General features: G+C 43.1%; 1 protein-coding gene across 3 annotated transcripts in view; it reads left to right on the top strand.

Moving 5' to 3' along the window:
* Positions 1 to 22,936, top strand: part of LOC132379180 (adenosine kinase-like) — a 298,065-nt gene that overhangs the window by 161,650 nt on the left and 113,479 nt on the right. For all 3 annotated transcript variants that reach the window (XM_059946851.1, XM_059946849.1, XM_059946850.1), the window contains exon 6: positions 15,068 to 15,176. In XM_059946851.1, coding sequence (XP_059802834.1) covers positions 15,068 to 15,176 — 109 coding nt within the window. The remainder of the gene's footprint in view (positions 1 to 15,067; positions 15,177 to 22,936) is intronic.

The following is a 22,936-nucleotide window of genomic DNA, read 5'->3' as shown; positions in this document are numbered from 1 at the left end:
GTCTGTGGTTCATTACATGACAACCAATCCAGTATAGTTGATCTGTCCTATCCTGAGACCCAGCATTCCAATTCCCACCCCTATGACAAATTAGTTTGACCTTCCCCAACAACTCTAACAAACCTGCCCTTTAGAATACTGGTTCCCCTCAGGTTCAGATGTAACCCATCTCTTTTGTACAGGTTATAGCTACCCCAGAAGAGGTATCTCATAGGAAAAGTGGCAATTCCAGACTAGAATCGTCGAAGGGTGCTTGACACTTGTCACAGGGCTTGAATACTATTATCTCTTATAAAGTTAAATCAAGCACATAGGTGACAACAAAGCTTTGCTTCCTGATGAGCCTAATGCTTTTTATGCTCACTTTGACTGTCAAAAAATGGATGAGTTATCACAAACTCAATCATCCTCAGATGGTCCTGTGATTTCAGTATCTGAGGCTGGCATGCAAGCAGCCTTCATGAGAGTGAACAAACTAAAAGCCTCCAGCCTTGACGGGGTACCTAGCCAAGTCCTTAAAATCCAGTGCTGATCAACTGGCTGGAGGGCTGACAGATCTTTTAACCTCTTGCTGCAGCAGTCTGAGGTATCCGTCTACTTCAAGCAGGCTTTGATAATACCGTTGGCTCAGAGGAACGTGGTAACCTGCTTCAGTGCTATTGCCCAGTAGCGCTTACCTCCACAGTGATGAAGTGTTTTGAGAGTTTTGTGTTGAAACGTATCAACTCCTGCCTGAGAAGCAACTTGGATCTGCTCTGATTTGCCCACTAAAGTAACAGGTCAGCAGCAGATACCATCTCATTGAATCTTCACTCAACCTTGGAATATCTGGACAGCAAAGATGCATGTATCAAGATGCTCTTTATCGACTACAGCTCAGCATTCAATGCCACCTTCCCCTCAAAACTAATCAAAAAGTTCCAAGACTTTGGCTTCAATACCTCCTTGTGCAATTGAATCCTCAATTTCCTCACTTGCAAACCCTAGTTAGTTTGGATTGGCAATAACATTGACACTCAAAGCTGCTGGAAAGGTTAACTGTGTGATTAAGAAAGTATACGGTGTATTGGCCTTCATCAACAGTGGGATTGAGTTCAAGAACTGAGATATAATGTTACAGCTATATAGGACCCTGGTCAGACCCCACTTGGAGTACTGTGCTCAGTTCTGGTCACCTCACTACAGGAAGGATGTAGAATCTATAGAAAGGGTGCAGAGGAGATTTACAAGGATGGTGCCTGGATTGGGGAGCCTGCTTTGTGAGAATATGTTGAGTGAACTTGGCCTTTTCTCCTTGGAGCAACGGAGGATGAGAGGTGACCTGATAGAGGCGTATAAGATGATGAGAGGCATTGATCATGTGAATAGTCAGAGGCTTTTTCCCGAGGCTGAAATGGCTAACACGAGAGGGCACAGTTTTAAATTGTTTGTAAGTAGGAACAGAGGAGATGTCAGGGGTAAGTTTTTTACACAGAGAGTGGTGAGTGCATGGAATGGGCTGCTAGCGACAGTGGTGGAGGCGGATACAGTAGGGTCTTTTCAGAGACTCCTGGATAGCTACATGGACCTTAGAAAAACAGAGGGCTATGGGTAACCTTAGGTAATTTCTAAAGTAAGTACATGTTCGGCCTGTATTGTGCTGTAGGTTTTCTGTGTTTTGTGTTTTCTAACATTTCCACAATCAACATCAGGGTGCTTGCTCCACAAGGCTGTGTGCTTAGTCCCCTGCTCTGTTTGTTTTACACTTATGATTGTGTGGCTAAACACATTTCCAATACCATACAGGTAGTCCCCGAGTTACAAACGTCCAACTTACGGTCAACTAGTACATACGAACCGGGGAAGGAGAACGCCATCCGCCATTTTAAGTCAGATAGTGATGCTGTACACCATTTTAAGTCGTTGCCATTGACACTGTGTTGAGTGTTTAACTTTGTATTTGGCTTAAATCTTTCTTAGTAAGATTCACCCTGACCCCGACCCCCCACCCCTGTTCCGGTCGGATGGTGGCGTAATGAGATCAGTGCCGGGCTCGAGAGCAGAGATTCAATCCAGTGACTCCCATACCATCCGTGCCGGGTTGATGTCGAGCTCGCAACTCGACTTCATAAAAAAAAACACTGCCACCTCCAGTTTAAATTCCCTTGCGGAATATTGTGGAGGATCAAATATCCAAACCCAGCACAGCCCCCACTTGTCCCATTTAACCTGTCTCACTGCGGTGGTCCTTAGGACCCAACGGACCTCAGGAGCCGGCGCAACTCGGGACCCGCAGTGTTTCTGTTATATTGACAGGAAGTGATCGCGATTGAAAATAAGGTGGAAATAATAAAGCGTTTGGAAAGAGGTGAAACGCTATCAGTCATTGGAAAAGCGTTAGGCTACAGTCAGTCAACGAACGGAACAATTTTAAAGGATAACGGATAAAGTGAAAATAATGGAGCATGTGAAAAGCCCTGCCCCAATGAAAGCTACAATTATTACTAAGCAATGCAGTGGTTTAATTATTGGAATACATATGTTTCTTAAGTGATTTATATGTATAGAAAGGTAAAATATATACTATATAGTAAGACAAGCGTTTCACAAACTGACGCTAAATAATACTGGATGTACTTGTTCCGACTTACGTACAAATCTGACTTAAAGACGGACTCAGGAACGGAACTCGTATGTAACCTGGGGACTGCCTGCACCGTCGTAAGTTGTCAAAGGTTGTGATGAATCAGCGTTTGGGAAGGAGACTGAAAATCTAGCTGGGTGGTGCCATAATACCAACCTCTTAGTCAATGTCAACAAAACCAAGGGGCTGATTATTGACTCCGGGAGAAAGAATTCAGAGATCTATGAGCCAGTCCTCATCGAAGGATCAGAGGTTGAGTGTGTCAGTGACTTTAAAATCCTCACTGTTATTATTTTGGAGGACCTGTCCCGTGCTCAGCACATAGTTGAGTGTATAAAGTGAGGACAGAAGGATGAATGCAAGGCCCTGGTTGAGGTCTTTGTCAAATGATGGAAGCTGAATCATCTGCAGCTCAACATCAGTGAAACAAAAGAGATGGTGATGGACTTTAGGAAAACTAAGCCTGCACTGCTCACTGTTACTATTGATGCTGAGGACATAGATGTGGTGAGGACCTACAAGTACCTGGGGTTGCACCTGGATGACAGGCTTGAGTGCATCACCAACACAGAGGCTGTGCACAAGAAGGGCTAGAGTTGCCTCTACTTCCTGAGGAGATTGAGGCCCTTTGGAGTATGCAGGCCTCTTTTGTACATGTTTTCACCAGTACAGTCTTCAATGTGGTGGTGTGCTGGGGCAATGGCATCAACATGGGTGATGCCAACAGGCTCCATAAACTGATTAGAAAGGGTGGCTCTATTATAGGAGTCAAACTGGACACACTGGAGGCTGTGGTAGAACAAAGGACCCTACAAAAAATCCTGGCAATTTTGGACAATGTTTCTCACCTTCTGCATGCTACCTTGGCGGAACAGAGGAACACGTCTAGTAATAGACTAAGTCAACTGCACTGCTCCAAAGAACGATATATGAGGTCCTTCTTACCTTTGGCCATTAGGCTCTATAATGAGTACCATAGCTGGGGAAGTGAAGTGATGAACCCCTCTTGTTAGACTGTTTGAGGCAACTTATTTTTTATTCTTTCTTACTTCTCTTCTAACATTTATAAATCTGTGCACTTGTAATGCTACTGCGACACTGTAATTTCATTTGGGATCAATAAAGTATCTATCTATCTAGAAACTGTTGGAGCCTGTGACTTACAGTTTGGAGTTCAATTGAGTGAACTAGCGCTCTGCTGGCCCCAAGAAAATTCCAGGAGAGGATCACGAGTGCAAGCTGTGCCAAACAGGAGACCAGAAATGGGATGCAAGGCCATGATCAACTCCATTTCTCACCAATTGAAACACTGAGGAAGATTGAAATATTGAGGCAAATGCAGAGGAGGCTAAGTCAGTGAGCGCTCATAATAGATCGGGCCAGAGCCGAGAGGCTGAAGTTCGCTACACATGGGAGGGATGGGAGGCTGCATCGGGCCAGAGGTCACTTCAAATGTAGGCCACGTCAGGAGCCTATTTTTGGCAGATGAAGTGCAATTACAAAAAAAGCATGGCAGCACCTCTACTTTCTTAGGAGTTTGCCACGATTTGGCATGACATCTAAAACTTTGACCAACTTCTACAGGTGTGTAGTGAGAGTATATTGACTGGCTGCATTACACCCTGGTATGGAAAATCCTACAAAAAGTAGTGAATACAGCCCAGTCCATCAGGAGTAAAGCCCTCCCAACATTGAGCACATCCTCACAAAACATTGTTGCAGGAAAACAGCACTCATTATCAGAGACTGCCACCGCCCAGGACATGTACTTTTCTCACTGCTGCCATCAGGGAGAAAGTACTCAGGAATCAATCTACAAGTTCAGAAACAGTTATTAACCGTCAACCATCAGGCTGTTAAACCAAAGGAGATAACATCACATGCCCTATCATTGAAATGTTCCCACAGCCTATGGACTCACTGTTAAGGACTCTTCTGCTCATGTTTTCAATATTTATTGCTTATTTATTTATTATCATAATTTTTTTTCTTCTTGTATTTCAAAGGTTCAAAGGTTCATTTTTTTAATCAAAGTATGTAAGCAGAGTACCTGAGATTCATCTTCTCCAGATAGCCATAAAGTATAGAAAAACCACGGAAGGTGTTGAGGTCCCCCTTCTGCACAAAAAAGAGAAAGAAGCAAAACTCACAAACTCCATATTACCCCAACCTCTCCCTCACACAGAAACTTAACAGATCTCCCACCCAAATACGGCAGCTAAAACATCAAAACCCAAACCCTCACGCTCTTCCCATGCAAAAAAGGTAGCGACAATAACACCAAACACCCAACCCCTCTCTCACCCAAAAAAGTAACATATTGCCCACCCGCCAATCAGCAACAAGAAAGAAAATACAGAAAAACTGAAGGAGACCAATATAAACTGCAGTCCACACAGTTCAAAAACATCCTTCGTCACCATTGAGGAGAGCAACAGCTCGAACTCAGTCCTTCCATGGCCTTCATCTGCCGAGAATAGCTTCCTGTGAAAAGCAACCTCTGGCCTGATGCAGCATCTTGACCCTAGCCTGATCCGTTATGAACGATTGTTGACCGAGCCTCCTCTGCATTTTCTTTGATGTTTCAATCTTCCTCAATGTTTCAGTTGGCGAGAAATGAAGTTGATCATGGCCTTGCATCCCGTCTCTGGTCTTCTGTTCGGAAGGGAGTTCAGTTTCAGCTTATGTGGCTGAAGAAGAGATTGTCCAAGCATTGTCATTGCAGGAATGGGCTTAATGATGCACTGAGAGATCATTTAGTTTGCAGAATCATCCAAGAGTATGTCAGGCAGACAAAATTAAATGGACTGCACAGGGGAGAGATAAACTGGAAGTAAAGTTGCAGTTTCAAAAAGAGAACTAATCTGATAATGATGAGGTGTAACACAAGACCGGGTAGCCTCAAGATTTACATTGAAAACTAACAATAGACAAGCAATTTGACTTATACCAGAAGTGAATTATAATTAAAATGGAATTAGACACTGGCTGAGCTGTGTCAGTCATTCCACAAAATAAGTTTGAACATAATTCAAAGATACTGAACTGAAGTCTGCAGATATACTGCTCAGAATTTATACTGGAGAAAATTTAATTCCTGTGGGAATGATATTCATTATGGCAAAATACAACGACCAGCGGGCTTATATGTGGTAAAAACAGGAGGGGCAGCGTTATGGGGACATGAATGACTGAGACAAGTACAACTTGATTAGAGATCCATCCATCATTTACATGCCACATCCCCTAAAATAGTGTCAACTGAAAATGATTGAAGAAAGATACTGGATGATGCCACAACTCTCCATGCAATACACCATGAACCATTGCCAAAAAGGACCATGTTGCTCAGAGCAGTCGTGATAGTGACAACAATTTTTGTAGGCAACTTAATCTGAGAAAGCTTCTGATATATTAATCAGGCAGTTACTTGTGAAATGTGACGGTTTTAAGCTGAAAGAGAATTCAAGGAACTTCAGGAAAGTTGCAAGCATTCAGCTTTCATGAGCGTAAAGAACCAGAATTTACTCTGCATGCATTAAGGTTATTGCATGAACTTCAAATGAGAGACCAAAAGATGCTTGTAAAAATAGATGCAAAGACGAAAGTCCAGCTGCATGAATGGAAGACCAAAAAGAAAGGAGTCAACGGAGATACAAAAATAGGATTCAGCAGAGCTGCTGTGGATGAGGAAAACAATAGGAGAGATCAGATTGTAAAGGGAGCAATAGAAGGATTATTAAGAGATACTGCAGTGAACTAAAGGGATCTACCCAATATGAAACTATACACCCCAGAAAGAAGAAAAAAGAAACGAAAGAGGAGGATGACATGTGCTATGGAAATAGAAGAGGATAAATTAGACCTAATTTTTCAATAAATAAGCAAATTCAGAGATACAAGAAACTAGAAGAAAATAGGTGAGAAAATGAAAGACAAGTAGTTGAAAAGGAAAGAAGAATTAGAGAAAGAACATAGCTGAGAAAGAGATGGGGGTGAAAGAGAAAGAAAGTGAGAAAAAAAAAGAAAGGAATCGAGAGTAGGATAAGAGAGAAAGAAGCCAGGACTAGGATTGAAGCAAAGATCAAAGTAAATCTAGAGATAAAAGCTGAGAAAAGGAGAAGAAAGGTGTACAGAAGTGTTATAGCCACTTCCTGCAATCTCAGAGCCAACACATAAAACCCCTGCTTACAAACAAGCTTGAGGAACTCAGCAGGTCGGGCAGCATCCGTTGAAACGAACAGTCAGCATTTCGTTGACTGCTCGTTTCAACGGATGCTGCCCTACCTGCTGAGTTCCTCCAGCTTGTTTGTATGTGTTGATTTGACCCCAGCATCTGCAGTGTACCTTGTGTTTCCTAAAACCTCCATGGAGGAGGCCCCAGAACCAGAGATTGTTTACACAGACACAAGTCTCACCTGCCAAGTAGAGTGACCTCCCTTGTCAGGAAAAATGCTACTCTGCTGTGGATGTCTATATAGTGGTTGTATTATATAGTGTAATGTATATAAGTTGAGATGAATTCTGTATTGAGTTAGAGTTTATAGCTAAGCAGGGAGAACTGTTGTGTATTTAATATTTCAGTAAAATTTGAGTAATACTGTAAATATATCGTTTAACATTCTTGGTCCTTTAAATACTTCATTATGGGTTATATGTAAAAGCACATGAATGGCATGTCATCTCACCACCATGTGATACATGCTCACCTTGCTCAAAGTTAAAAATGATATTAGACTCTCATTCCCGGCTCTCTTGTTTCCCTTTTGATTAGTTTTTATGTTTTGGAGTTGCAAAGCGTTGCAGACGGATATGTGGAATGGAAAGGTTTAGAATTTTATGGGCATGGTAAATGGAAGTAGAGTGCATAAATATGACCTAAAATGTGATCAGATCTTCACATGTCCTAAAACTAGATAAAGAGAACCCAATAAATTAATTATACGAAAACGTTATACTTGTTCATTTATTTATTGAGAAAAATGATCCAATATTACATGTATTTGTTGGGAAAGTTTGTGAACCTTTGCTTGTGTTCTTCCAACCCCCCCCCCCGCCCCCCCCCCACTGTAGTTGAAAATAATTTCTCTTACTGTGGACTGGTGAACACTTAGGTCTTTAGAAATGGTTTTGTAGCCTTTTCAATTTTCATGACTCTCTACAATTATTCTTCTAAGATCCTCTGAAAGTTGTTTTGATTGAGGTATGGCGCACAAAAAAAGAGATTTTTCTTGAGGAGTGCAGACTCTGTCAGTAACCTGACTTAGTGTATCTTTTCTTTATAGGGCAGGGCACCTCTACAACCCACACCTCCAATCTCATTTCATTGATTGGAACACCTGACTCCAAATAGCTTTTGAAGTAGGCATTACCCCAGAGGTTTTTGTGTAATATTGGATAATTTTTCTCAATATATGAATGAACAAGTATAATGTTTTTTTCTGTTATTTATTTAATTAGGTTCTCATCTAGTTTTAGGACTTGCGGGAAGATCTGATCACATTTTACCTCATTTTTGCAGAAGTAGAGAAAATTCTACAGGGTTCACAAACCTTTGAACGTCACTGTAGTGACAGCTTGGCATGGTCCAGGTGGGCTGAAGGGTCTGTTTTGTGCTGTATGACTCTATGTTTCATGCTGTAGATAAAGGGAAACTTGGGGATATATTATAATTGTGTTTCCAAAGGCACTTGGAAAGTTGTTGAATGAACTTCAACCTTGTGGTAGACGAAGTATTAAAAGTACATTATCTCAATGGCAAGAATTGGTAAAGCTGTGACCTGGGTGAACTAGTGCATAATCCATTCAGTGATGTTATGCAGGTCTGCAAATGAGTAAGAAAGCTAAATATGTTCAAATTTATTAAAAGGATAATTGGATACAAAATTAGGAAAATTAGTCTTCAGTTATAAATGAACTTGACCAAACCACTAGAGCTGTATTGTGATTAGTACTCGTCTCTGTTTATAGAGAAATGTAAAAACAGTGTAAGTCGTTCAGAGGAGATTTACTGGACTTGTACCTGGAATGTGCAGGTTATCTTATGAGAAAAGATTGGACGGGGTCAGCTCAAATTCACTGAGTGCAGACTTTAGGGTCCTTGAAATGGTGGAACTGCAGTGGATGTAACGTGTTATAAAGGGACCTGGAACTGGGGCCACTTAAGTAGTTGCTAAGTTAAGTGAAAGATGAAGTAAGTGTTTTCTTCTGAGGTACAAAAGCGCTGGAATCAAAATGTTGAGAGGGTAAAAGGTTACTAGGAGTTGGTGGAAATACAGTCAGCTCAGTGGTTTTCTCATAAATGGCAGAACAACCTGCAGTATGTGTTCCAACATTTTCAGGTTGACAGGCTGTAGTTAATGTGGTCGACAGGAGTTAGTGCCTGGGCCCCAGCAATTCACAATCTATGTCAGTTTTTCAGCTGATGGGACCACATGCTGATCTTCAAATTTGCTGCTGATGCAAATATAAGTTGAATTGTGAATGCAGAAGACTTCAGGGGTCCTTGAGATGGTGGAGCTACAGGGATTGTAACGAGTTATAAGAACTTGAGGAATGGCCAGATAGTTGGCAGATGAGATTCAAGACACATAATGTGGTACATTTGCAAAAGAAGAATTTGGAGTTGGAAGGTGAGTCTTGGGAGGTAGAGGAATCACTGAAAGTTAGTGCGTAGATGAGAGAAAGCAAACCAAACATGAATTTTGTTTTTGGAGAGAGAACTGAAAGAGGAAAATCTGGTTGGCCAGATTTAGAGATCTGTGCACGATTTTGCTGAGAAAGGAAGGCTGAGGGATGATACAGTGGATTCTAGTTAACAGGGACCGGCTGAGACCAGCACATTTTGGCGGAATTAAGCAGCTGCCCCAAATAGCCGAAGTTTCATGGAAATAGTTTTAAAAAGACTAACTACCATTTAACTGAGTAACAAATTATGTATTTAAATGAAATACAAAACAAATTATAACACTACTCACTACAGTACTATAAAACTATTAATTATCAACAGAAGAATTAATCTAGTGTACGCTGCCATGTTCTTTTGATTGACTGTAAATGTACAAAATCAGCATAAACACCTAGCGTAGATAATGGACTGTGTTTATTGCCTTCCTTTTTATTTGGTGTCTGTCAGCCCAAGTGAGTAAATAACACAGCATACACTACTGAAGCTATTTAAAAACTTCACTCTAAGTATGGTGTAGTTCCTAATGGCAGCACAAGTACACACGACTGACACTAGTTAGAAACTGTTGCATCCTTCAAACTTTCATTTTCATTATAATATTCAAGATGGTTGTCCACCTTCAAATTCTTCTTAGTTTGTAACTAGCTGAAGTAGTGAAATCATTTCAGTACCAGGTTTAATATTACCGGAACATGTCATGAAATTTGTTGTCTTTGCAGCAGCAGTACAATGCTAATAATAAAAAAAGCATCAATTACAGTAAGTATAAAAATTAAATAGTTAAATAAATAGTGCAAAAATAAAAAGGTAGTGAGAATGCGCATGGGTTCAGATCCATTCAGAAATTTGATGGCAGAGGGGAAGAAGCTGTTCTGAGTCACTGAGTTTGCACCTTCGGACTTCTGTACCTCCTTCAGGATGGTAGCAGTGAGAACAAGGCATGGCCTAGGCGATGGGGCTTCTGAATATAACCATATAACAATTGCAGCACGGAAACAGGCCATCTCGGCCCTTCTAGTCCGTGCCGAACTCTTACTCTCACCTAGTCCCACTGACCCGCGCTCAGCTCATAACCCTCCATTCCTCTCCTGTCCATATACCTATCCAATTTTACTTTAAATGACATTACTGAACCTGCCTCTACCACTTCTACTGGAAGCTCATCCCGCACAGCTACCACTCTCTGAGTAAAGAAATTCCCCTCGTGTTACCCTTAACTTTTGACCCCTAACTCTCAACTCATGTCCTCTTGTTTGAATCTCCCCTACTCTCAATGGAAAAAGAGCCTATCCACGTCAACTCTATCTATCCCCCTCATTATTTTAAATACCTCTATCAAGTCCCCCCTCAACCTCCTACGCTCCAAAGAATAAAGACCTAACTTGTTCAATCTTTCCCTGTAACTTAGGTGCTGAAACCCAGGTAACATCCTAATAAATCTTCTCTGTACTCTCTCTATTTTGTTGACATCTTTCCTATAATTCGGTGACCAGAACTGTACACGATTATCCAAATTCGAACTTACCAAAGGCTTGTACAATTTTAACATTATATCCCAACTCCTATATTCAATGCTCTGATTTATAAAGGCCAACATACCAAAAGCTTTCTTCACCATCCTATCCACATGAGATTCCACCTTCAGGGAACTATGCACCATTATTCCTAGATCACTCTGTTTTGCTGCATTCTTCAATGCCCTACCATTTACCATGTATGTCCTATTTGGATTATTCCTACCAAAATGTAGCATCTCACACTATCAGCATTAAACTCCATCTGCCAATGATGGATGTCGGTTTTTTTAAGGCATCACACTTTGAAAAGGTCCTGCCCAACTCTGCAGCTTATTTCAATACTGTGCAGCAGCACCCCCCCACCCCCACCGTACCAGATGGTGATACAGCTAGTTGGAATGCTCTCCATGGTACATCTGTAGAAATTTGCAAATTTCTTTGGTAACATACCAAATCTCCTCAAACTCTTAATGAAGTATAGCCACTGTCGTGCCTTCTTGTAGCTGCATCAATATGCTGGAATGTGAAATCTAGTTTGAAGTGGGGTCCAGAATAGACCTCATGAACTGTGCTGCTATTAAGCACACATGAGAAGAGAGAGAGAGAGAGTCTGTCAGAAACTGCTCATAAGATTGATGTTACGGTTTTGCTGCCAGCTTGTTTACCTTTCCCCAAGGTCACTTGCCGGCTTGTAGAGTTCCTGCAGGAAGTGGAGGACGGAACAAGTTGATGGACAGCTGGTGTCCAACATGGAGAGCTAAAAGCCAGGTCCGCTGTTACACAGAGAGACACATCACAAGACACTGAATGAGCTTGTTGCACCCACAGGAAGGTGGGGTTTTGGAGGATCGATTCGGGGAAAGTCGATCAGTGGCTCACAGTGTGAAAAGGTGCGACCGGTGGGGAATTATTTGTGTGTCCATCCTTGCCTGGGTGATAATTCCACCGCTGAAGAACGGTCGTACATATCATGGTCATAGTCGGTGAGCACAACAGGACTTTGGAAGACAGTGGGAACATTGACGGCATCATCTCTCTCTCTCTCTCTCTCTCTCTCTCTCTCTCTCTCTCTCTCTCCTCTCTCTCTCTCTCTCTCTCTCTCTCTCTCTCTCTCTCTCTCTCCCCCTACCTCCCTCTCTCTCTCTCTCTCTCTCTCCTCTCTCTCCCTCTCTCTCTCTCTCTCTCTCTCTCTTCTCTCTCTCTCTCTCTCTCCCTCCCTCCCTCCTCCCTCCCTCTCTCTCTCTCTCCCTGCTCTCTCTCCCCTCCCTCCCTCTCTCTCTCTTCTCTCTCTCTCCCCCTCCCTCCCTCCCTCTCTCTCTCTCTCTCCTCTCTCTCTCCCCCTCCCTCCCTCTCTCTCTCTCTCTCTCTCTCTCTCCCCCTCCCTCCCTCTCGTCACTCTCTCTCTCTCTCTCTCTCTCTCTCTCTCTCTCTCCTCTCTCCCTCTCTCTCTCTCCCTCCCTCCCTCTCTCTCTCTCTCTCTCTCTCCCCTCCCTCCCTCTCTCTCTCTCTCTCCTCTCTCCCCCTCCCTCCCTCTCTCTCTCTCTCTCTCTCGCCCCTCCCTCCCTCTCTCCCTCTCTCCCTCTCTAGTTTTGCTCCTATTTCCACATTGCTAACCTGTTCAATATATTTGCATTTATATACTGTATTGCTTAGTTACTAATAAACATTATTACTTTAAGCAATACCAGACTCCGGAGTGTATTCCATTTCTGCTGGTTCTTTGACCCGGTCACAGGGGTACGTGACACAAATAAATAAAGGATATCCTGTTATTTTCTCAATTAGTTTATGTTTTTGAGATGTTTCAAATAAGGCAGCTGCCACAATTAACTGATGGCCTAATTAACCAGAATTTACTCTGTTTTTAAAATTTTGTAACATTTCAACACAGTGGATGCAAAAAAAACACCTGTGTGGAAGAGTATAATTATGTATGGCCATCAACACAACATAGTTACAAGGAAATCCAATAGGGAATTCAGAAGAAATGCTGTACTGGAGAACGACGAGAATGTGGTTCTCACTGCCGCTGGAATTGCTAGAAACTAATTCTATAGTTGCATTATAAAGGCCGAACAAACCTGAGGGAATAGGACACAAAGGGTTAATGATAAAGATTGGCTTTATTTTGTCACATGTATATCAAAACATACATAATTTTGTGCCAAATTAAATCAGTGAGGGTGTGCTGGGTGCAGCCTGCAAACTTTGTCAGGCTTCTGGCACCAACATAGCATGTCCACAACTCACTAACCCTAACCTATACTTCTAAGAAACGTGGGAGAAAACTGGAGCACCTGGAGGAAACCCAGCAGTGATAGAGAGTACAAACTGCTTACAGACAGTAGCAGGAATTGAACCTTGAACTTACAGCTAGGGCTGTAAAGTGTTGCCTTAACCATTATGCTACCGTGCCGCCTGCCCCTAAGCTGTTATGCATAGAATACAAACATAGGACATAGAAACCTACAGCACATTACAGGCTCTTTGGCCCACAATGTTGTGCAGACCATGTAACCTGCTTTAGAAATTGCCTAGAATTCCCTAGCACATAGCCCTCTATTTTCCTAAGCTCCATGTACCTATCTAAGAGGCTCTTGAAAGACCCTATTGTATTCGCCGCCACCACCGCTGCTGGCAGTGCATTCCACACACCCACCTCTCTGTGTGAGAAACTTACCCCTGGCATCCCCTCGGTACCTGTTTCCAGGCACCTTAAAACTGTGCCCCCTCGTTTTAGCCATTTCAGCCCCGGGAAAAAACCTCTGCCTATGCACGTGATCATTGCCCCTCATCATCTTGTACATCTCGATCAGGTCACCCCTCATCCTGCGTCGCTCCAAGGAGAAAAGGCCAAGTTCACTCACCCTGTTCTCATAAGGTACGCCCTCCAATCCAGGCAACACCCTTGTAAATCTCCTTTGCACTCTCTCTATCCTTCCTGTAGTGACGTGACCAGAACTGAATACAGTACTCCAAGTGGGGTCTGACCATTTTCTTGAGCTGTAACATTACTTCTCGGCTCTTGAACTCAATTTCACGTTTAATGAATACTAACACACCATATGCCTTCTTAACAACGCTGTCAACCTGCACAGCAGCATTGAGTGTCCTGTTGACATGGACCCCAAGATTTCTCAGATCCTCCACTCTGCCAAGAGACTTAATATTTATATTCTGTCTTCAAATTTGATCTACCAAAATGAACCACTTCACGCTTATCTGGATTGAAGTCCATCTGCCACTTCTCAGCCCAGTTCTTCATCTTATCAATATCTTGCTGTAACCTCTGACAACCCTCCAGACTATCCACAACACCCCCAATCTTTGTGTCATCAGCAAATTTACTAACCCACCCTTCTACTTCTTGATCCAGGTCATTTATAAAAATCAAAAGAGGAGGAGTCCCTGAACAGGTCCTTGCAGAACACCACTGGTCACCGACCTCCATGCAGAATACAACCACCCTTTGCCTTCTGTGGACAAGCTAATTCTGGATTCACAAAGCAAGGTCTCCTTGGATCCCATGCTCCCTACTTTCTGAAAAGCCTTATAAATTTCTGAATTATAAATGCTTGTATAGATTGGTTGGGCCAAATAGTCTACTGCTGTCCAATATATCTTTGGCAATCCTTTGGGTATTGTGATTCATTCTTACATAGATAATTATTTCATTAGGAGTTTGAAGAGATTTGGTATGTCAGCAAATACACTCATAAACTTCGATAGATGTACCATGGAGAGTATTCTGACAGGCTGCATCACTGTCTGGTATGGGGGTGGGGGGGGGGGGATGCTACTGCACAGGACCTGCAGACGGTTGTAAGTTTAGTCGGCTCTATCTTAGGTACTAGCCTACAAAGTACCCAGGACATCTTCAAGGAGCAGTGTCTCAGAAAGGCAGCGTCCATTATTAAAGACCTCCAGCACCCTTTTCTCACTATTACCTTCAGGCAGGAGGTACAGAAACATGAAGGCACATACTCAGCGATTTAGGAACAGCTTTTTCCTCTCTGCCATCATAAATGGACGTTGAACCCTTAAACACTATCTCGCTTTTTTAATATATATTTCTGTTTTTGCATGATTTTTAATCTATTCTATATTATGTATTGCATTGAGCGGTTGTTGCTAAGTTAACTCATTTCACGACACATGTTGGTGATAGTAAACCTGATTCTGCATTTCAAGTTTATTTGCACTTGTGGTGTGCTAAATCACTTCATTCGGTTATTGTAGGTCTCTTGTCGCTAATCTAGCAGCAGCAAATTGTTACAAAAGGGAGAAGCACTTGGACCTGAAGGAAAACTGGCAGCTGGTGGAAAAGGCCAGAGTGTATTACATTGCCGTATGTATGATTTCAGTTTCCAGCATGTATTACATTGTTGTATGTCGTGATTTTGTTTCCTGCGTGTATTACATTGTAGTATGTCATAATTTCAGTTTCCAGCATGTGTTACATTGTCGTATGTATGATTTCCATCCCTGAGGTATCATCAGAAGTTTAACTTCCTAGGGTACATTCTTTAATGAAAATGGCAAACTTTACCTGATGTATTTTTATCTCATTTGTCTTAGTTTTAATGTTAACTGCTTTTATCCTTTTAATGTGGGTACTTTGTTTCAGTTACTGATTACAACAGTTCGATAACAAGCATTGCTACCTCAACAGTTTTATCTGAACATCTAAAATAATGAAGGGAACACCAAGTGGTCCATTGAACGTTCTACACAAGGTTACAGAATATCACAATAATCATTTCACAGCAACTCTCCTATACATCAGTAGCATGATCATCTTACTGAAACAAAAGCACTGAAATGCTAAGATCAATTCTCTGAGCACCACAACAGAACAATTCAATCCAGGAATTCATTTTAACCAGAAGTGTATTATTACTTGAAATTTTATTTATCTTTGTCCACAAATCTGCACTCTGCAGGAACCATTCCAGTTCACAATTGAAAGTTTGCAAACCAGTGCTGTCTGCTCCAGCTGTGGATTGTTTTGTCAGTTATTGGTTCTCTGTCAAAAGGAGAACCTACAACCTGGTATTTTATTTTCCGTATACAGGCATAATTTAGAGAATGGATCTCATTGAGCAGATCTCATGCTCACAGCAGTCCTTAACACATAGGAACAGGATTAAGCTGTTCGGTCCATCGAAATGTCCACCATTCTATCATGACTGACTTATCCCACAACCCCATTCTCCAGCTTTCTCCTTATGACTATTGATACCTTTACTAATCAAGAACCTAACTTATGCTTTAAATATACCGAATGACTTGGCCTTCACAGATTCACAGAATTACACAAATTTACCTCCTGCTAAAGAAATTCCTCCGCATCTCTGTTCTAAAGGGATGTCTTTCTATTCTGAGGCTATATCCCCTGGTCCCTAGACTCCCCTGTTATTGGAAACGTCCTCTCCACATCCACTCTATCTATGTTTTCCTATGTCCAATAGGTTTCAATGATCCACAATTAGAGTCATAGTCATAGAACACTACAGCACAAGAGCAGGCCCTTCAACCCATCTAGAGCATGTTGAACCATTAATCTGCCTGGTCCCACCAACTGCACCCAGACCATAGCCCTCAGTATTCTTCCTGTACATGTGCCTAATCTAAATTTCTCTTAATTGTTAAAATCAAACACACATCCAACACTTCTGCATCTTGTTCCACACTTTAACCACCCTCTGAGTGAAGACCTTCCCTCTCGTGTTCACCTTAAACATTTTACTTTTCACCCTTAAGCCGTGACCTCTATTTCAAGTCTCACACCCAACTTGGCTGCATTTACCCCGTCTATGCGCCTCACAATTTTGTATACCTCTATCAAATCTCCCCTCAATCTTCTATTGCAGGGAATAAAGTCCTAACCTTTTCAACCTTTCCCTATAACTGAGATCCTGCAATATCCTTGTATATTTTCTCTATACCCTTTAAATTTTAATTACATCTTTCTTGCAGGTAGGTGACTGAAGTGGGACGCAGTTCTTCAAATTAGGCCTTACCAACATCTTACACAATTTCAACATAACATCGCAACTCCTGTACTCCATACATTGATTTATGAAGGCCGATGTACTAAAAGCTTTCATTACAACCTGATCTACCTGTGACACCAATTTCAAGGAATAATGGATTGATATTCCCAGATCCCTCTGTTCTACTGCACACTTTAGTGCCCTACTGCTCACCATATAAGACCAATCCTGGTTGATCCTTCCAAAGAGCAATGCCTCATGCTAGTCTGTATTAAATTCCATCTGCCATTTTTCAGCCCATTTCACCAGCTGGTCCAAATCCAGTTGCCACTTTGATAGTCTTCCTAACTGTCCACTACATCCCTAATCTTGGCATCATTCGCAAGTTTGCTGATCCAGTTTACCATGTTATTTTCTGGATCATTGATATAGATGACAAACAACTTTGGACCCAGTACTGATCCCTGTGGCACAGCTTTAGTCACGTACCTCCCAATCAGAGAAACAACCATCCACAGCCACTCTTTGGCTTCTTCCCCAAAGCCAATGTCTAATCCAATTTACTACCTCGTCTTGAATGTCAAGCGACTGAACTTTCTTGACCAAATGCCTTGTAAAAGTCCCTCTATTGCCTTCATCAACTTTCCTACCAACTTCCTCATGACATAACTTACCATGCACAAAGCCATGTTGACTATCCCTAATCAATCCCTGTCTATCCAAATACTTATATACACAGTCGCTTAGAATACCTTCCAATAACTTTCCCAAAACTGATGTCAAGCTCCCTGGCCTATAATTCCCTAGAACCTTTCTTGGAACAACATTAGCTACCTTCCATTCTTCGACACCTTACCCATGGTGAATGATGTTTTAAATATCTCTGCTAGGGCCCCTGCAGTTTTTTCCCTAGCCTCCCACAGGGTCCAAGGGAACACATTGTCGGGCCCTGGGATTTATCCACCCTAATTTTCCTCAGGACAGCAAGCACCTCCTCTTCTGTAATCTGTATAACGTCCTAAACATTGCTGTCGCTTCACCTCACATCTATGGACTCCATGTCTGCCTCCCAAGTGAATGCAGATTTTTAAAAATCTTCACCATCTCTTTCAAATCGGTGCATAGATTACCACTGTGATCTTCTAGAGGATCAGCTTTGTCCCTTGCTATCCTTTTGTTCTTAATATGTCTATAGAGGCCCTTAGCTTTCTCCTTCACCTTGTCTGCTAAAGCACCCATATGTCTTTTAGTCCTCCTGATTTCCTTCTTAAGTGTTTTCTTGCATTTCTTATACTCCTCAAATACCTCATTTGTTCCTGCCTGCTGTACCTGCTATGGATCACCTTTCTTTTCTTAACCAGGGCCTCAATATCTCTCATATCACATTCTCTGTAGTTGAGATTTCTATATACTGATTAAGGAAACTTTCCTGAACACATTTGACAAACTCTTTCCCATCCAGCCCTTTTACAGTATGGGAATTCCCAGTCAATATGTGGAAAATTAAAATCACCCAGTATCACAACCTTATGTTTCTTGCAATAGTCAGTGATCTCTTTACATATCTGCTCCTCTAAATCCCACGGACTGTTAGGTAATTTATAATATAATCCCATTAACATGGTCATACCTTTCTTATGCCTTAGTTCTACCCACAAAGCCTCACTAGTCAAGCTCTCCAGTCTATTCTGAGTAAGCAATGCAGTGACATTTTCCCTGACTAATAATGCCACCCCTCCTCCTTTAATCTCTCCCACTCTATCATAACTAAGACAATATTACCCCAGAACATTGAGCTGCCAGTCATGCCCTTCCTGCAACCAAGTATCTCTAATGGCTTCAGTGTCGTAATTCTAGGTGTTGGTCCATGCCCTAAGATCATTGACCTTTCCTACACCTTACATTGAAATACACACAGTTAAGAATATTAGTCCCAGCATGCTCAGCCTTTTGATTACTGATTTTGTATGTAGGCTTAGAAACCACTCCAGTATCTGTTCTGGTGCTCTGGTTTCCACCCCTCACCCCCTGGTAACTCTAATATAACCCCCCCCCCCCCCCCCCCGTTTAGGTGCAAACCGTCCCTTCTGTACAGGTCCCTCCTTCAGTGGAAGGAGCCCAATTGTCCAATAATCTGATCCTCTCCCTCCTACACCAACTCCATAGTCATGTGTCAAACTAAATGATCATCATGTCTCTTGACTCACTAGTAAGTGGCATGGGTTCCAGAGGTCACAACATTAGAGGTAAAGCCCTGTAATTTAGCCCCTGATTCCCTGAACTCACTTTGTAGGACCTTGTCACCACTCCTACACATGTAATTGGTACTGATGACATGTACCAATTGGTACCACAACCTCTGGCTGCTCACCCTCCCACTTAAGAATACTGCAAACTTGATCAGAGATGCCCTTGACCCTGGCACTCCAGAGGCACCAAACTATCCGGAAATCTTGTTCTCACCCATAGAACCTCCTTTCTTATGAAAATGTTGAATAAATGGTCTCCATAACTTTTCAAATTTAATAGAAGTCTCAAAAGTACCACTTCTAATTTTTTCTAAATTTAAACATAACATAGTTTGAGAGAACCAATTAAATACAGTGGGAGGATCAATTTCTTTCCAATTCAACAATATAGATCTTCTAGCCATCAGAGTTAGAAATGCAATCATTCGACGGGCTGAAGAAGATAAATGCTGTGAATCTAACATTGGTAAACCAAAAATTGCGGTAATAGGATGAGGTTGTAAATCAATATTCAAAACCGCAGAAATAATATCAAAAATATCTTTCCAATATTTCTCCAAAAATGAACACGACCAAAACATGTGAGTTAAAGACGCAATTTCAGAATGACATCTATCACAAATAGGACTTATATGAGAGTAAAAATGAGCTAATTTATCCTATGATAAATTTATCCTAATTTTCATATGATGTAATATGACCCTGTGCCAAGTACATTTGATTTCCTAGCTTTTAGCTTATGTATTTTGAGAGGACCGGAAGTGACGGCATTGATGAATACTTATTTTTGTGAGATATTATAAACAGCCCATTTTTTTTTTCTCCTTCTCTTTTGTTTGTTTTTCTTTCTTTTATATTACTTATTAGTTATAGTTATTAGATTAGATTAGTTAGTTTTGCATTATATAAATTTTTTTTTGTTTTTTTTCTTTCTTTTTTCTGTTTTTTTTATATTATACATTATGAAATATTTAGATTTACTATGTCCATACATATATCTTATGGCTTATGTCTTGGTAAACTCATTTATATTGTAACTATTATGTATGTTTTTTTTTCATATGTAATGGAATGTGTATGTTGGTAATTTCTCTATCAATATATCATCTGTATTCTGTCCATATTACTAATATTAATAAAAAGATTTAGAAAGAAAAGAACCTCCTTTCTATTCCCCTAACCCACGAATATCCTATTACTACAGCTCATCTCTTCTCCCCCTTCCCTTCTGAGCCATAGAACCAGATTCAGTGCCAGAGACACGACTGCTGTGGCTTTCCTCTGCTAAGTCATTCCTCTCAACAGTATCTAAAGCAGTATATTTGTTGTTGTAGGGAATGGCCACAGAGTTACTCTGTAGTCCTTGATTAGCAGTGCAACTCTTCCCTTCCTGCCCTTCTATTAACCTCCTTCTCTATATTGTCTAAAACATCAAAACCCTGGAGCATTATACACCAGATGCTTTGTGGAGATTTTGTACTATATATGATTATATGATATATATGTACAATGTCTGAAATACTTCTTATGGAAATGTTTGATGAACTTCAATAAAAAAAAATTACAAAAAAAAATCCCTGGAGCGTTAAGCATCCAGTCCCTTCCCTCTCTCAGTCATGTCTCAGTAATGGCCACATCACGGTTCCATGTACCGATCCATTGTAGCGGTGTGCTACATGCAGCGCTAAAATTACGACACGGAGTCGGTAACTGCAGTCGAAGGAAAAAACTTTATCCGAAATCCTCAGACTCACTTTTAAGCCTCCCTCAAACTGCCCCCCGTGGTGCAGAGGCTCCAAAGCTCTGTGCTCGCAAACCCCCGTAGGCTATCTAATTGTGAGCCGGTTCGGATGTGCCAGGAAATGGGTCGCCACATAACCCCCCCCAGAACCGGCGATACACCCCCCCAATGTCCACAGTCTGGGCCAGAACCTGCTTGGGAGGTCGGACTCTGCGCCGAGGTGCCGGAAACTCGGCTGGTTGTGCCAGGTCCACATGGGCCAGTTTGAGGCGGTCCACCGTGAAAACCTCCTCTTTCCCCCCAATATCCAGCACGAACGTGGACCCGATGTTCCGGAGCACCATAAACGGCCCCTCGTATGGCCGCTGCAGCGGTGGCCGATGCCCGCCCCTTCGTACAAACACAAACTTACAGTTCTGCAGGTCTTTGGGTATGCAGGTCGGGTTCCGCCCGTGCTGTGAAGTGGGTATGGGGGCCAGGTTACCGAGCTTCTCGCGTAGTCTTCCCAGGACTGCTGCGGGATCTTCCTCTTACCCCCGTGGGGCTGGTAGGACCAGGGGCGCGCCGTATACCAACTCGGCCGACGAGGCGTGCAGGTCGTCCTTGGGCGCTGTGCGGATGCCGAGTAGGACCCAGGGAAGCTCGTCCGCCCAGTTGGCTCCTCGCAGGCGGGCCATGAGGGCCGACTTCAGGTGACGGTGGAAACGCTCCACTAGCCCGTTCGACTGTGGGTGGTAGGCAGTTGTGTGGTGCAGCTAACCCTAACCCTAATGCTGGGCGCTTCTGTCGGAGGTAATGTGGGCCGGTACACCAAAACGAGATATCCAGGTGGTGATCAGGGCTCGGGCGCAAGATTCGGAGGTGGTGTCGGTGAGCGGGACCGCCTCTGACCATCTTGTGAACCGGTCCACGATAGTCAGGAGGTGCCGCGCTCCGCGCGACACTGGCAGGGGGCCCACAATATCCACATGAATGTGGGTGGGATGGAACTGCTGCGGTGGGGCTTTGGTGTGCCGCTGCACCTTGGCCGTCTGGCAGTGCATGCACGTTTTGGCCCATTCACTGACCTGTTTGCGGAGTCCGTGCCAAATGAACCATCCGGACAGCCAAGTTATGAATGGAGTCAAAAACATGGCGCCGCCAGGCTGTCGGGACGACGGGACGGGGCTGGCCGGTGGCGACGTCACAGAGTAGGGTCCTCTCACCCGGGCCTACGGGGTGGTCCTGGAGCTGCAAACCGGAGACTGCGGTTCTGTAACTCGGAATCTCCTCATCCGCCTGCTGCGCCTCTGCCAGTGCCTCAAAGTCTACCCCTTGGGAAAGGGCATGAACGATAGGGCGAGAGAGCGCATCCGCCACGACATTGTCCTTACCCGAGACGTGCCGGACATCCGTCGTGTATTCAGAGATGTAGGACAGGTGGCGTTGCTGGCGGACGACCAGGGGTCGGACGCTTTCGTAAACGCAAAGGTAAGCGGTTTGTGGTCCGTGAACGCGGTGAAGGGCCGACCTTCTAGGAAGTACCTGAAATGCCGGATTGCCAGGTAGAGCGCCAACAGTTCCCGGTCAAAAGCACTGTACTTGAGCTCGGGTGGCCGCAGGTGTTTGCTGAAAAACGCCAGGGGTTGCCAGCGACCTGCGATGAGTTGCTCCAGCACCCCACCGACTACCGTGTTAGATGCGTCCACTGTGAGGGCGGTAGGGGCGTCCATTCTGGGATGTACTAGCATTGCGGCGTTCGCCAAAGCTTCCTTCGTTTGAACGAAAGCGGCGGCGGACTCCTCGTCCCAGGTAATGTCCTTGCTCGGACCCGACTTCAGGGCGAACAGGGGGCGCATGATCCGGGCAGCTGAAGGGAGGAAGCGGTGGTAGAAATTGACCATACCTACGAATTCCTGAAGGCCTTTGATCGTGGTGGGTCGGGGGAAGTGGCGGACCGCATCTACCTTAGCAGGCAGAGGGGTTGCCCCATCTTTAGTAATCCTGTGGCCCAGGAAGTCAATGGTATCAAGTCCGAACTGGCATTTGGCGGGGTTGATTGTAAGACCGTACTCTCAGTCGGGCGCAGAGTTGACTGAGGTGGGACAGATGCTCCTGACGACTGCTGCTGGCTATGAGGATG

This window comes from Hypanus sabinus, chromosome 21, assembly GCF_030144855.1.
Source record: "Hypanus sabinus isolate sHypSab1 chromosome 21, sHypSab1.hap1, whole genome shotgun sequence".
Classification (NCBI taxonomy): Eukaryota; Metazoa; Chordata; class Chondrichthyes; order Myliobatiformes; family Dasyatidae; genus Hypanus; species Hypanus sabinus.
The sequence above is the reverse complement of the archived record's forward strand: the minus strand, read 5'-3'. Positions and strand labels throughout refer to the sequence as shown.